Below are 12,150 nucleotides of genomic sequence, written 5' to 3' on the forward strand. Positions count from 1 at the left end.
GCTGAGGGCAGCGGAGCGGCGTCAGGAAGCGGAAGATGGCAGAGGTGTTTCCGGCCTTGAGGGCGGGCTGTAGAACAACGTGGAAGCGGCTGGGGTCGACTGGCAGTGTGCTGGGGTCTCTAGCTGCCTGTCGTTTTACTGGACTTTTTTTTTTTTTTTTTTTTTGCGGTACGCGGGCCTCTCACGTTGCGGGGCACAGGCTCCGGACGCGCAGGCTCAGCGGCCATGGCTCACGGGCCCAGCCGTTCCGCGGCACGTGGGATCTTCCTCCGGGACACGAACCGTGTCCCCTGCATCGGCAGGCGGGCTCTCAACCACTGCGCCACCAGGGAAGCCCTTACTGGACATTTAAAAAGCTATTCGGGAACGTACCTGGTGGCTCAGTGGTTAAGAATCCGCCTACTACTGCAGGGGATATGAGTTCGAACCCTGGTCCAGGAAGATCCCACATGCTGCAGACCAACTAAAGTTAAACCCCTGCGCCTCAACTACTGAGCCTGCGCTCTAGAGCCCGCAAGCCATAACTACGGAAACCTGTGCGTCTAGAGCCCGTGCTCTCCAACAAGAGAAGCCACTGCAATGAGGCGCCCACTTACCGCAAGAAGAGTAGACCCGGCTCGCCGCAGCAAAAGGCCGTGCGCATCTTTATTTATAAATAAATAAATGTATTAAAAAAAAGCAAAAAAGGTATTCGTAGGAAATGTTTACTAAAGTAATCCCAAGACTCCTGCCCCCTTGGCATTCTGGGATTTGGGGCAAGAGTGGTCAGGTGTGGTGAGTTAGCAGATACAGCCTGTGAACCGGGCGCTGCCTTAGGGCTTCCAGTATAGTATGAGAAATAACGCAGGTAAATTAATAAGTCGGGTGATTTCAGAGTCGTTCAAATATTGATTGAGCACATTCCACGTGCAAAGCAGTGTTCTAGGCACTTGGGAGACACCACAGAAGCCGGTGAGCCAGTGTGAAGAACTAGTGGGAAAGACCTTGGAAAGGTTCAGGTAAACAGGCCAAGATGTCCCTTTCAGATGAGGTGAGTAATGCCTGGAGGGGAAGGCGTGAGGCCAGCAAGCACAGCGGTGGTGAGGCGGCCAGGCCGGGGCTCTGCGTTTATTTACTCTCCTATTTACAAGGTAGCTTGGCCCTGGGCCCCCCACATCTCAGCCCCAATGCTGCCTTCTGGGGGGGGCCTCAGTCTCCTCTTGCGGGGCGCCCAAGAGCAGGGCGTCATCTTCCTCCAGTAACTCTCCGAGCTGGGCCAGCTGCCGGCGGATGTGGTTGGCAGACCGGTACACCTTGCGCATGCGCCGTAGCAGGCACAGCACCAGGGTCCGGCTGCGCTCCTGGCGCTGGCACCAGGCCTTGCGCAGCTCACGGTAGCAGTTGTGGCTTGCGCGTTCGGCCGGGCCCAGGGTGGCCCCGCAGCCCAGGGGGCAGCGCTGATGGGCACCATGCTGGCAATTCTGCCGGTGCTCAGCCAGGTTCCCACGAGGCACCCGCGACGTGCACCCCTCATTGGGACAGGCCATCAGCTCGAAAGGGCATGAGTCCTGGTGCCCCTTCCGATGGGCCAGGGGGCACGTCACCAGGCAGCCAGCTTCGGCGTTCTTGCACTGGGGGTGGAGGAGAGCATCGTGTGAGCCAAACCAGGTGAGGCACTGCCAGCCATGAGCCGGCTGCCCCCCATAGAATCCCCCATCCATGGCATTCCACTGAGCAGGAACCACTGAACTGGGAGCCTCCCAAGCTCTTATGTACCACTGGCTTGGTAGAGAGAGGGAAACAGTGGAGCAAATGCTTGGAGGTGGGAAAAATCTAAATCTCTGAGAGGAGGGGGACAGGACCTGAGGTTTAGAGAACAGGGAGTTACATGGTTGGGTTGGTCGGGTGGATTGTTTGTATGCCAGGTTTTTTTTTTTTTTTTTTGGTTCCACTGTGTGGCTTGTGGGATCTTAGTTCCCTGACCAGGGATTGAACCTGAGCCATGGCAGTGAAAGCACTGAATCCTAACCACTAGACCATGAGGGAACTGCCCAGTCAGGTTTTTAAAAAAAAAATCTAAATTTCTCCATCTATAAAACTATGGGGCTGGAGAGTAATGGGCAGCACAACAGACACTCCATTCTCTATAATCCCCATTTTACAGCTGGGGCTCCTGGGGCTCAGAAAGGTTAGGTAACATGCCCAAAGTCACACAGCAAGTAAGTGGTAGAGAAGTGAATCAAATTCAGCCAAGTCTGATGACCTCAAGGAGGGCAGTCTGTTGGTATAGAAACCCTCAGTTCTGAGGATGGGATTCTTTTCAACCTCTCTCCTGGCTCTGCTCCCCACCCCTACAGGGGTGAGGAGGGTAGGGGGGTGGGAGTGGGTGTTTTGAGCTACCTTGACTTCCAGGCGGCCAATGAGCTTCCGGAGTTTATTCACATGGACCATCTTTTTCTGTTTCACCTCTTTCCTGCAGCACGGACAGGTCTTCTGCCTAGGAGACATGAGTGGGGGTGATTATTGGGAGTGGGAGGAGAGCAAGTGGCAGCAACATGCCTCCCCTGGTGGTCCCTCCTTCTCTTTAGCTGGAAGAGACATAAGAGGGCATTATAGGGAGCTCTCAGCTCTGAGGCTGGGGCTAAGGGTTGCAGATACCACAGGGTGACCAGACTCACATAAATTAGTGTCCCAGGAGATTTGGCAGCTGAACTTTATGGCCGTCATGACCCAGTGCTTGGCTGACCTTCCTCTCTGTTCTGGGCCCCAGGAATGGCTCCCAGCCCCACCCCTGCCCTCCCAGCCTTTTGGGTGCCCAGTAGCACCTGGCTAGCCACGGGAGGATGCACCTCTTGCAGAAGATGTGGCTGCATGGCAACCTCATCGGCCTCTTGAGAACTCCATGGCAGACAGAGCACAGGAAGTTGCAGTCGGGAGGGCTGGTGAAGAGGTTGAGATCATACCCGCCACTCTGCAAAGGCCAGGACAGCATTAGGGCCTGGCTGGGACCAGGATCTGGCTCCCCACTCCACATGCCCAGAGAAGGACCCCAGGAAGCTTTGGGTGGGAGGTGGGCCACATGAGAGCCCCAAGTGGAGGGCTGGGTTAGCACCCACTATGAGGCGACAGTGGGGAGGGTCAAGACCCCCCATGACTACCAACCTCCAGCTGTAGAAGCTGGCCTTGGCCTGGAGTTAACACCTGCCCAGAGGGGCTTCCCTGATGGCGCAGTGAATAAGAATCTGTGCTCCCAATGTAGGGGGCCCGGGTTCGATCCCTGGTCAGGGAACTAGATCTCACATGCATACTGCAACTAAGAGTTCTCAAGCCTCAACTAAGTAGCCCGTGAGCTGCAACTAAGACCCAGTGCAACCAAATAAATAAATACTATTTTTTTTAAAAAAAGACTTGGCCAGAGCCCTCTGAAAGGTTTCCGTGTCCTATTTGGGAGCTTGTACCCCACTGTGCACATCATCTTAGTGAGGAATGGGGTCCAGCTCTGGACAGGTCTAAATGCTCACCATGATCTCTGGATGGCAGCTCCACTGACCGCTGGGGCTCAGGAGCCTCCATTTCATAGCAGGAGCAGGCCGACATCACAGTGGCATTGTCCAGCTCAGGCCAATCACAGCCCTGGCCCAGGGCACCACCTGGCTCTTGCTCCCCTCTCAAGAGTCACAGGGCACCCCAGAGCCGGGATAGGTCTCTGGAGCCCCTGCCTTGCCTCTGCCTTGGGGGTGGCTGACAGCCATCTTCAAATAGCATTAAGGCTGGAACCAAGCTTCCAGGGGCTATTTCCTCAAAGCTGAGGCTCCAGCAGGAGCGCAGGGACTGTTCCCCTCTCCTTCCTCAAATAGGCTGCCCAGGTGGCCAGATCCCCAAGAGCTCAGGGGGCATTAGACATTGACTCATCATCAGGTCTCTTAGGATCAGAGACCTATGGAGCTAGCTCCAGGGTACAAACCAGGAGTGAGGACCAGATTTCCGTGGTACTGCAGCAGGAGCCTAGCATGTGGGAGAGCCTCCCAGAGCAGGTAGGCTGACCACCTGGGTAGGCCTATGAGGAAAGGTGTGAGGAAACCAATTTCCATGTGTGAGGCACAGAACAGAGAACTGCAGTTTCAATACCACTGAGTGTTGAGCTCATCAAATCCTAAAGACCCTAACCCTTTCCTGAGAGCAATAGGGAGCCACTGCAAGCCTCTGAGCTGCAAGTCTTACCCTCCCACCCTTGTTAGTGTTTTGCTGATCCAGCCTGACTCACCTCAAGCTCAAGGTACTTTACATGCTGATGTAGAAGATACGGGGTATGGGTAGAAATAATATGGTTTCAAACCTGGCTTTGCCGCTTTTAGAGGGTGGGACCTTAGAAATCACTTGCCAACCTTCAAGACCGGGTTCTACCCCTGCGTGGCATCCAAAGCAGAGTTGAGCTGGCCAGGAAGGTGTCCCACAAAGGTCTCCCTCCACAGCACACCTCGGTTCCCACGTCAGCAGATGCGTTTTCCAGGATGGTAGTCGGGGGTTCAAGAACACCCACACACGGATGAATCAGATCAACAGCTTTATTGAAAAACGAAAGCAGAGCCCCCCCTTCCCCCCCCGGTCATGGCGGCGTCGGCCTCAGGCTCTGAGCATCCAGGCATCCTAAGGGTAGAAGACGAGATCAGGGATCAGGTACCAGAGTCCGGAACATGAGAGCAGCCGCAACCGGGCCCGGAGCGGCGGCGCGTGTCGGGGCCTGGGTTTCACCTCCCCACACGGAAGAGCGGGCGGTGAGCTGAGGCCCCCGGTGGCTCTGGGCGCCGAGTCTCACCTGCGGCCACGGCCAAAGCCGCGGGTGATTTTCAGCCAACGCCGATCTCCCAACCACCCCACAGCGCCGCAAAATGCCAGGCAGAAGTACTTAATGAACAGACCTACCTGCAGCCGGAGAAGACGAGGTAGAGGCTGAGCTGCCCCTTATAGCAGCGTCCCAGTCGCGCAGATTCCGGGGCCGCGGACACGCAGGCACTCGCCGAGCTCGGCGGGGGCGGGGCCCCTCGGAGCCAATCACAGGCCGTTTTATAGGCCCTTGGCGCAAGAGCGATTGGGGTGGGGCAGCCGAGATCTCGCGGCGCTTGGCGCTATATAAAGACTCCCTTGGGGGAAGCTTCCTTCTTTTTTTCCGTAGAAACACGTGAGTATTCACGTTAGTAGCTGCGGCCGGTGGGCCTGGGCGGTGGGAATCCGCCGTCATCGGGCGGGGTCCGGGCTGGTGCGCCCACGCTGTGGGGCTGAAGCCCGGTCTGGGCGTCCGAGGTGTCCGTAGATGCCAGGGCCTCACTGACCGGCTGGTTCTTGTTATTCTTTTTAGCAAATGGCGGATGACGCCGGTGCTGCGGGAGGCCCCGGAGGCCCCGGGGGCCCCGGGGGCCCCGGCATGGGAAGCCGTGGTGGCTTCCGCGGAGGCTTCGGCAGCGGCGTCCGGGGCCGGGGCCGGGGTCGCGGTCGGGGCCGGGGCCGAGGCCGCGGAGCTCGCGGAGGCAAGGCCGAGGACAAGGAGGTAGGTCTGCGCTATGCGCGTGAGGCGGGCACTTGGACGGCACCGGGAAGGCGGTCCTGGGCACCTGCTGCGCCTTTTCTTCTTCCAGTGGCTCCCCGTCACCAAGCTGGGCCGCTTGGTTAAGGACATGAAGATCAAGTCCTTGGAGGAGATCTATCTCTTTTCTTTGCCTATCAAGGTAAACATAGGTTCTCTTTTTCTTGGGTGGGGCCTTGGCCTGGCTGGGGTCGAGGGAGCTTTGTCACTGGTTGGACATTGAGGGGTCCTAGGCTCCACCTTTGGTTTTATTAAAGTTTTGTCACAAATTTTTTTCTTGTAGGAATCTGAGATCATTGACTTTTTCTTGGGGGCATCTCTCAAGGACGAGGTTTTGAAGATCATGCCTGTGCAAAAGCAGACCCGTGCTGGCCAGCGGACCAGGTTCAAGGTACCCCAGCAATCTTATTTTACTAGGCTGTTTCTATCAAAGGCTTTTGTGAGACTCTCTCAGCTCTGCATGGTTGCACTTGTGTTCATGCGTGTGACTTTCGTAATGGGGAGAGAGAGAAAGGATCTCCTCAGGATCTCAGATAGGTCTCCTGGTGGCCAGTCTTTCCTTGAGGGGCACAACAGACCCTGTGCGGTGGGTGGCTACTGACGTTATGAAGGGCAGTGGACCACCAGCCACGTCAGTCTCTTTGCAGGCGTTTGTCGCCATCGGGGATTACAACGGACATGTTGGTTTGGGCGTGAAGTGCTCTAAGGAGGTAGCCACTGCCATCCGTGGGGCCATCATTCTGGCCAAGCTCTCCATCGTCCCCGTGCGACGAGGCTACTGGGGGAACAAGATCGGCAAGCCCCATACCGTCCCTTGCAAGGTAGGCTGGATGGTGGTGCGTGGCAGGGCCTGCAGTGGTGCAGACTCTCCAGCCCATCTCCTGACTCGATTCCTTCCCAGGTGACTGGCCGCTGTGGCTCTGTGCTGGTGCGCCTCATCCCTGCCCCCAGGGGCACTGGCATCGTCTCAGCCCCTGTGCCCAAGAAGCTACTGATGATGGCTGGAATTGACGACTGCTACACCTCTGCCAGGGGCTGCACTGCCACGCTGGGCAACTTCGGTAGGTGGCCCACATGTAGACTCTGGCTTCTCTCAGCTCTGCTCAGTCACATTCTTTGTGTGGTTGGTGTATTTTGAGAGAGAGAGGAAGGCTCTCCTAATGCACGACAGATTGGCCCACAGTGGCCTCTCTGTTCCTAGGAGTGCGACAGCTTCTTGCTGTAACTGGGGGTTCATCTCAGGTCAGTTCACTAATCCTCTGCTATTTTCCCTTTTTCAGCCAAGGCCACTTTTGATGCCATTTCCAAGACCTACAGTTATCTCACTCCTGATCTCTGGAAAGAGACGGTGTTCACCAAGTCTCCGTATCAGGTACTTCCTGCCCCGCCACCCTGTTAGGCATAGGCCGGGCAAAGCAAAGGGTAGCAGTCTGTTTGGTTACAACTAAAGCCTCTTTTGTTTTTCTAGGAATTCACTGACCATCTTGTAAAGACCCACACCAGAGTTTCTGTGCAGAGGACCCAGGCTCCAGCTGTAGCCACCACATAGTTTTCTATAAGAAAAATAAAGTGAATGAAGCTAGTTTATAGTTGTCTCTTGTTTTTTTTTTGGGGGGGGGGGGGCCGTACCATGAAGCTTGTGGGATCTTAGTTTCCCGACCAGGGGTTGAACCTGGGCCCCCAGCAGTGAAAGTGCAGAGTTCCTAACCACTGGACCATCAGGGAACTCCCTATTCTCAAGTTTAGTGGTGGCTGAATTTGGAAGGGAAATGGGGCCAATAAGATGAGAAATCTGAATAAGGTTTATCAATGTGTCAAGGTTGGGAGCTAAAGATGACACCACAGGGATTCCATTACTCTTTATTTTAGCAACAGCGACAGACAGACACATGAGGTGGCTCGAGCTGCCTCAGGCAGCAGCAGTCTCTTTGGTGGCTTTTCTCTCTGCCAGCATCCTCTGCTTCTGTTTTGCCAGGCACTTCCTGGCAGAATAATGGGCCCCCAGGTCATGATCTGGGAAAGAGATGGGGAGGGGAGTCATAGGCCATGATGGGAATTCGTGGTCTTTTCTCCATGCAGGGAGGGCTTGGGCAGCTAAGACAAGTTATTGAGCAGATAAGGGATGAGGTGAGGTGGTTTTCTTTTACAGCCACCAGAGATTGGGCTAATTAGCAAAACGTCTAGTACCCAGCTCTGTAGAGACTGGAAGGAGGACTGGGAAGTGGGGTGGCAGAAGCAGGAGTAGCTGGGGGCAGGCTGGGGTGGAGCTGACTCACAGCGGTCCTGGTAGGCCTTGGCCACCTGGGTGAACTGCTCCAGCTCCTTGGTACAGTTCTGCCTGTAGCTCTCACCTTCCCTCTGCTGACAGGCCTTTAGCCTTTCCTGGATAATGTTGACGATTTCCTGATCAACTTTGCTGAAAGGAAAATGAGAAAGGTGATGAACAACAGGGGTCCCCAACCCCCAGGGCCGTGGACCGCTACCGAAGCTTCATCTGCCACTCCCCATGGCTCGCATTACTGCCTGAACCGTCCCCCCACCGCCACCCCGTGGAAAAATTCTTCCATGAAACTGGTCCCTGGTGCCAAAAAGGTTGGGGACCGCTGGTCTTAAGGTCTATAAGGATTCCCTGTACTCAGGGAAAGTAAAATGAAGGCAGGGCCTGGGAGCCCTGTGGTCTGGCCCCTCCACCCCTAGATCTGGGTTGGCCATCATCTCATGGCATCCGGAGGGAATATGCTCATTGCACAGGGCTCTCAGTAGTATTCACTGACTAAGAGCAGAAGCCCAAGGGGGAGGACTTACTAGTCTCTTCTCCATTGCATTTCTGCTTCAAACATGCACAATATGTCCTTTTCCTCGCACTCAGTGATGTCCGGCACGCGGCGGAACTCACGGTGGTAGTAGTAATACCTGTTCTTGGCATGCTGCCGCTCTATAAACTCTGCAAAGAGAAAACCCCAGGTGCAAAGAGAAAACCCCAGGTCCAAAGGCCTTATTGGTTTGGAGAAGCCACAGTCTGAAAGGGCTCTTAGCTTTGTATTTCTCATAAGCCGTGGAAGAGGCAGGTTTCCCAAATGTTCCCAGCTTTTACAAAGACTGGCAACTGGACTCCCAAAGAAGAGGTGTGGGCTTGCACACAGTCCTGGAAAGCACTGGGCTACAAATGGCAATGTCTACGGTTTATGGAGAGTTTCTTGTAAGCCAGGAACCACCCTGTGTTGCATAATACATTAACTCACTTTGTCCCCACGATAACCCTATGCGGGGCAGGTCCTTTTCATTTACAGAGAGGAGACCCAGGCTCTGAGAGATGGCAGGATTCAGAGCCTGTTCTCTGCAAGCCCACACCCTGCTACAGTCCCTCCTGCCGGCCCAGCTCCCCCAGAGCACGGGGATTCCACTGTGGAGGCAAACAGGCCCCAACAGGGAGCCACCAGCAGGGATTCCAGTCCCAGTTCTGCTACTGCTGACCTTCTGGCCTCAACTTCCCCATGGGTAAATGAACAAGTTGGACCTAGTGAGATCTCATCCATCCAGACGTATAAAACACTTTCTAAGAAACTGCTATACAAAAGAGGGAGCAGATCCACTACTTGTTTTTTCCAGACCTTGGGGCGGGGTGGGGTGGGGTGAGGGTGGTTCCTCCCCCCACAAAGAGCCACCAGAGCATACTATGCACCCCAAACGTTCTGTTGTTGAATGAATGGATTGATTAATCAGGCGATTGATGAATCGCCTGGCACTAGTGACTAAGGGCATTATGCTCTGCCTGCTGCACCACCAAGATGGCTGAACCACAAACTGTACAACGATGGTTTAAAACGTTCACCTAGTTTGGACCAGAGATGGCGGAATTTGGGCAGCTCTCAAGCGTGGGCACACACGGAGGGCAAGTTACAGCACACGTAGGTGGAAGGGGCCTCGGCCATCAATGACCACCCGGGCCATTTTGCAGGCATGCAAAGGGTTGGGAGAACCCCTGTACCTCAACAGCCCTCTGTGACCGCCTGCTGTGCAAAACGCAGGATGCAAAGCGTTTAGGGAGAGTGGGATCTAACAAGCCTCAGGACGCAAATGACTTCGATCAGCAAACAGCCCCTAACATTTGAGCGAGGCCGGAGACCAGGGGTCCGTGGACGGCGGCAGGGGCCATACAGCAGTGAGGGCTCTTGGTGTGTGTGTGGCGGGGTCGTCCCAAGAGGTGAGGCCTGGGGTGCAGTGGGGATCCAGGCTGAGTGACGGGTGCGGGGGGCCCGGGAGCGGTGGGGGGCCCCGGGGCGCAAGGCCCGGCTGGGGCTCGTACCTCTCGCGAGGGTCACTGGCCGATCCACGAGGAGGTCGAAAGCCTTCGTAAAATAGGTGATAGGGTTGGTCAGAGTGGTCTGCGGCGAGGGCGCCGGCGTGCGGCGCGGGGGCTCGGGGTACACGTTGTTGTCCCAGCTGTCCGGCATGGCAGCGACGCGCGGCGGGCTCGACTCTCGGACGCGCTCCCGCGGCCTCCGCCTCGGTCCCGCGGCCTAGTTCGCCCGCACAGAGGACAACTGGAGAGCGGCCGCGCCTGCGCAGGACAACGACGGCGCCCGCGAGGCACCATGGGACTTGTAGTTCACCCCGCCTGCCCAAGTGTGGCCTCGGGAGATGCTTCGCAGTGCGAGCGCCCTCGCATGGGACCGCCGCGCCATTGCACTCGCGACGAGCGCCTACTGTGTGCTGGGCGCTGGTATCAGCGGTGAAGGAAACAGATCCCTATTTACATTCTAAGGGGAGACAGACACAGGAGTAAGGAAACCATTCAGTTCGGAGGGAGTGTAGGTACGTGCCAAGTGCAGCAGGGAGCAGAATGATGAACACAGCTGGGCTCTTCTGGAGAACTCAGGCCGGTAGAGCAAATAACAAAGTCAACAGATAACACAAACTGCCAAAAGCTGTACCCTTCCAGGAAGCCTTCTTGGATTGTCCATTCCCTACATCCCTCTCTGAGCTCCATTGTGTCTGCCAGGGCCCCTCATGGACTGGCTGATGCCACTGAGCTTGGAGAGGGGGCTGCCTGGGACAGCACAGGAGGTAGGGTTTCCCCTCTCCACCCTCACCCCTCCCCACCCCACGACTAGGGAGAAGTGGCTCCTACCCTGGGCACAGGGCACTCTGTTTTGGTTCTGAGGGTTCCATCCTGGCCCTGAGCACTGTTGTGCCCTTGAGGCAGCTCCACTGACCAGGGCCCTACTGGCCACCCTCTGTGATCTCCATACCTGGCACACCCTCTGGCTAGCACCAGGGAGGATGGGTGCTGGTCACTTCCTGCCCAGAGGCTGGGGTCAGTCATTAACTCTATGGATGCACAGAATCCAGAATCATAGTAACCTTAAATCTTCAAATCATGAACTCTTAGAAACTGTCACACTCAACTATCATAACATTGGCCTGCAATGTCGGGCTGAACGAGGGGACCCAATGGAGGTGGGCCGGAGTCATCGCATGACCTGCAGTAACCAGCACGAGCTCGCTCACCAGAGGAATATGAGAAAGCAGAGTATAGTACTCAGTTAAGGGAAAGCACCCAGATGATGGCTTTCTGCTGCCACCCAGCAGCAGATAGACTCAGAGATCACGTAGCAGAAGCAGAAAAAGGCAAATGAGAGGGAGGGACCCAAGCAGCTTTGTGGCTCCATGTCCGACCCTCTGGCCCTTGGCCTGTGTGGCTGGAGCCCCCACTGTGTGCTCCCAGGCCCAGCACTGAGGGTGTTCCCTTTGGCCCTGAGTCTGCAACATGTCACTCCTGTGCTTCCTTCCTTCAGGGAGCCCCTCTCCCCCAGGGCCATTTCTGGGCTGAGGGGTTTACCCCTTCCCAGTGATTTTTTTCCTGCCAGACTCAGCCCAAAGTATTAAAAGTAGCTTTGTCATTCAAAAACAACGACAAAAACAAAGAATTGTAGATTTTAGTAGCATAGAATTTTAGCAACCAGGGATGCAAAATCCACAGACCTGCAGAGATATCTTAGGCCTGTAAAACTCTGATTCTACAATTACAGAACTTTATAACCATAAAATCTTTGAATTAAAAAATAAGAGATTTCAGGGACTTCCCTTGTGGCGTAGTGGTTAAGAATCTGCCTGCCAATGCAGGGGACACGGGTTTGAGCCCTGGTCTGGGAAGATCCCACATGCCGTGGAGCAACTAAGCCCGTGTGCCACAACTACTGATCCTGCACTCTAGAGCCCACAAGCCACAACTACTGAAGGCCGTGCACCTAGAGCCCGTGCTCCGCAACAAGAGAAGCCACTGTAATGAGAAGCCTGCACACTGTAATGAAGAGTAGCTCCTGGGCTTCCCTGGTGGCACAGTGGTTGAGAATCTGCCTGCCAATGCAGGGGACACAGGTTTGAGCCCTGGTCTGGGAAGATCCCACATGCTGCGGAGCAACTAGGCCTGTGAGCCACAACTACTGAGCCTGCGCGTCTGGAGCTTGTGCTCCACAACAAGAGAGGCCGCGATAGTGAGAGGCCCGCGCACCGTGATGAAGAGTGGCCCCTGCTCGCCACAACTAGAGAAAGCCCTCGCACAGAAATGAAGACCCAACACAGCCAAA

General features: G+C 55.7%; 3 protein-coding genes, 3 non-coding genes and 1 pseudogene across 10 annotated transcripts; 4 read left to right on the forward strand and 3 right to left on the reverse strand.

Annotated features, from left to right (window-relative positions):
• Nucleotides 1-1,080: 1,080 nt before the first annotated feature.
• On the reverse strand, nucleotides 1,081-5,165 carry RNF151 (ring finger protein 151). Of its 5 annotated transcripts, none has more exons than XM_019943397.3 (5): nucleotides 4,903-5,165; nucleotides 4,365-4,626; nucleotides 2,805-2,950; nucleotides 2,380-2,476; nucleotides 1,081-1,610 (listed from the first exon to the last, which is right to left on the reverse strand). In XM_019943397.3, exons 3-5 carry the CDS (start codon nucleotides 2,861-2,863, stop codon nucleotides 1,158-1,160), a joined length of 609 nt encoding a protein of 202 aa, XP_019798956.1. In that variant the 5' UTR covers nucleotides 2,864-2,950; nucleotides 4,365-4,626; nucleotides 4,903-5,165; the 3' UTR covers nucleotides 1,081-1,157. The 5 variants fall into 5 exon arrangements, with proteins under 5 accessions (XP_019798956.1, XP_019798953.1, XP_019798954.1 ...); XM_019943394.3 differs by having other exon boundaries at nucleotides 4,316-4,626; XM_019943395.3 differs by having other exon boundaries at nucleotides 4,244-4,626.
• Nucleotides 4,709-4,835, reverse strand: LOC117308381 (small nucleolar RNA ACA64). The gene has a single exon (XR_004522363.1). It is a non-coding gene; the product is annotated as a small nucleolar RNA ACA64 (small nucleolar RNA).
• A 148-nt stretch (nucleotides 5,166-5,313) lies between the features above and the next one.
• Nucleotides 5,314-7,145, forward strand: RPS2 (ribosomal protein S2). The gene is made up of 7 exons (XM_004332150.3): nucleotides 5,314-5,524; nucleotides 5,613-5,702; nucleotides 5,844-5,951; nucleotides 6,208-6,381; nucleotides 6,462-6,621; nucleotides 6,841-6,932; nucleotides 7,029-7,145. Exons 1-7 carry the CDS (start codon nucleotides 5,339-5,341, stop codon nucleotides 7,107-7,109), a joined length of 891 nt encoding a protein of 296 aa, XP_004332198.2. The 5' UTR covers nucleotides 5,314-5,338; the 3' UTR covers nucleotides 7,110-7,145.
• On the forward strand, nucleotides 6,005-6,138 carry LOC117308427 (small nucleolar RNA SNORA64/SNORA10 family). Its single transcript, XR_004522404.1, has one exon. It is a non-coding gene; the product is annotated as a small nucleolar RNA SNORA64/SNORA10 family (small nucleolar RNA).
• On the forward strand, nucleotides 6,648-6,774 carry LOC117308356 (small nucleolar RNA SNORA64/SNORA10 family). Its single transcript, XR_004522341.1, has one exon. It is a non-coding gene; the product is annotated as a small nucleolar RNA SNORA64/SNORA10 family (small nucleolar RNA).
• Nucleotides 7,146-7,408: 263 nt separating the features above from the next.
• Nucleotides 7,409-10,106, reverse strand: NDUFB10 (NADH:ubiquinone oxidoreductase subunit B10). The gene is made up of 4 exons (XM_004315730.3): nucleotides 9,867-10,106; nucleotides 8,366-8,504; nucleotides 7,837-7,976; nucleotides 7,409-7,573 (listed from the first exon to the last, which is right to left on the reverse strand). Exons 1-4 carry the CDS (start codon nucleotides 10,012-10,014, stop codon nucleotides 7,470-7,472), a joined length of 531 nt encoding a protein of 176 aa, XP_004315778.1. The 5' UTR covers nucleotides 10,015-10,106; the 3' UTR covers nucleotides 7,409-7,469.
• Nucleotides 10,107-11,038: 932 nt separating this feature from the next.
• LOC141276575 (small EDRK-rich factor 2-like) lies at nucleotides 11,039-11,393 on the forward strand (annotated as a pseudogene).
• Nucleotides 11,394-12,150: the final 757 nt, after the last annotated feature.

The sequence above is a fragment of the Tursiops truncatus genome, chromosome 15, assembly GCF_011762595.2.
Source record: "Tursiops truncatus isolate mTurTru1 chromosome 15, mTurTru1.mat.Y, whole genome shotgun sequence".
Classification (NCBI taxonomy): Eukaryota; Metazoa; Chordata; class Mammalia; order Artiodactyla; family Delphinidae; genus Tursiops; species Tursiops truncatus.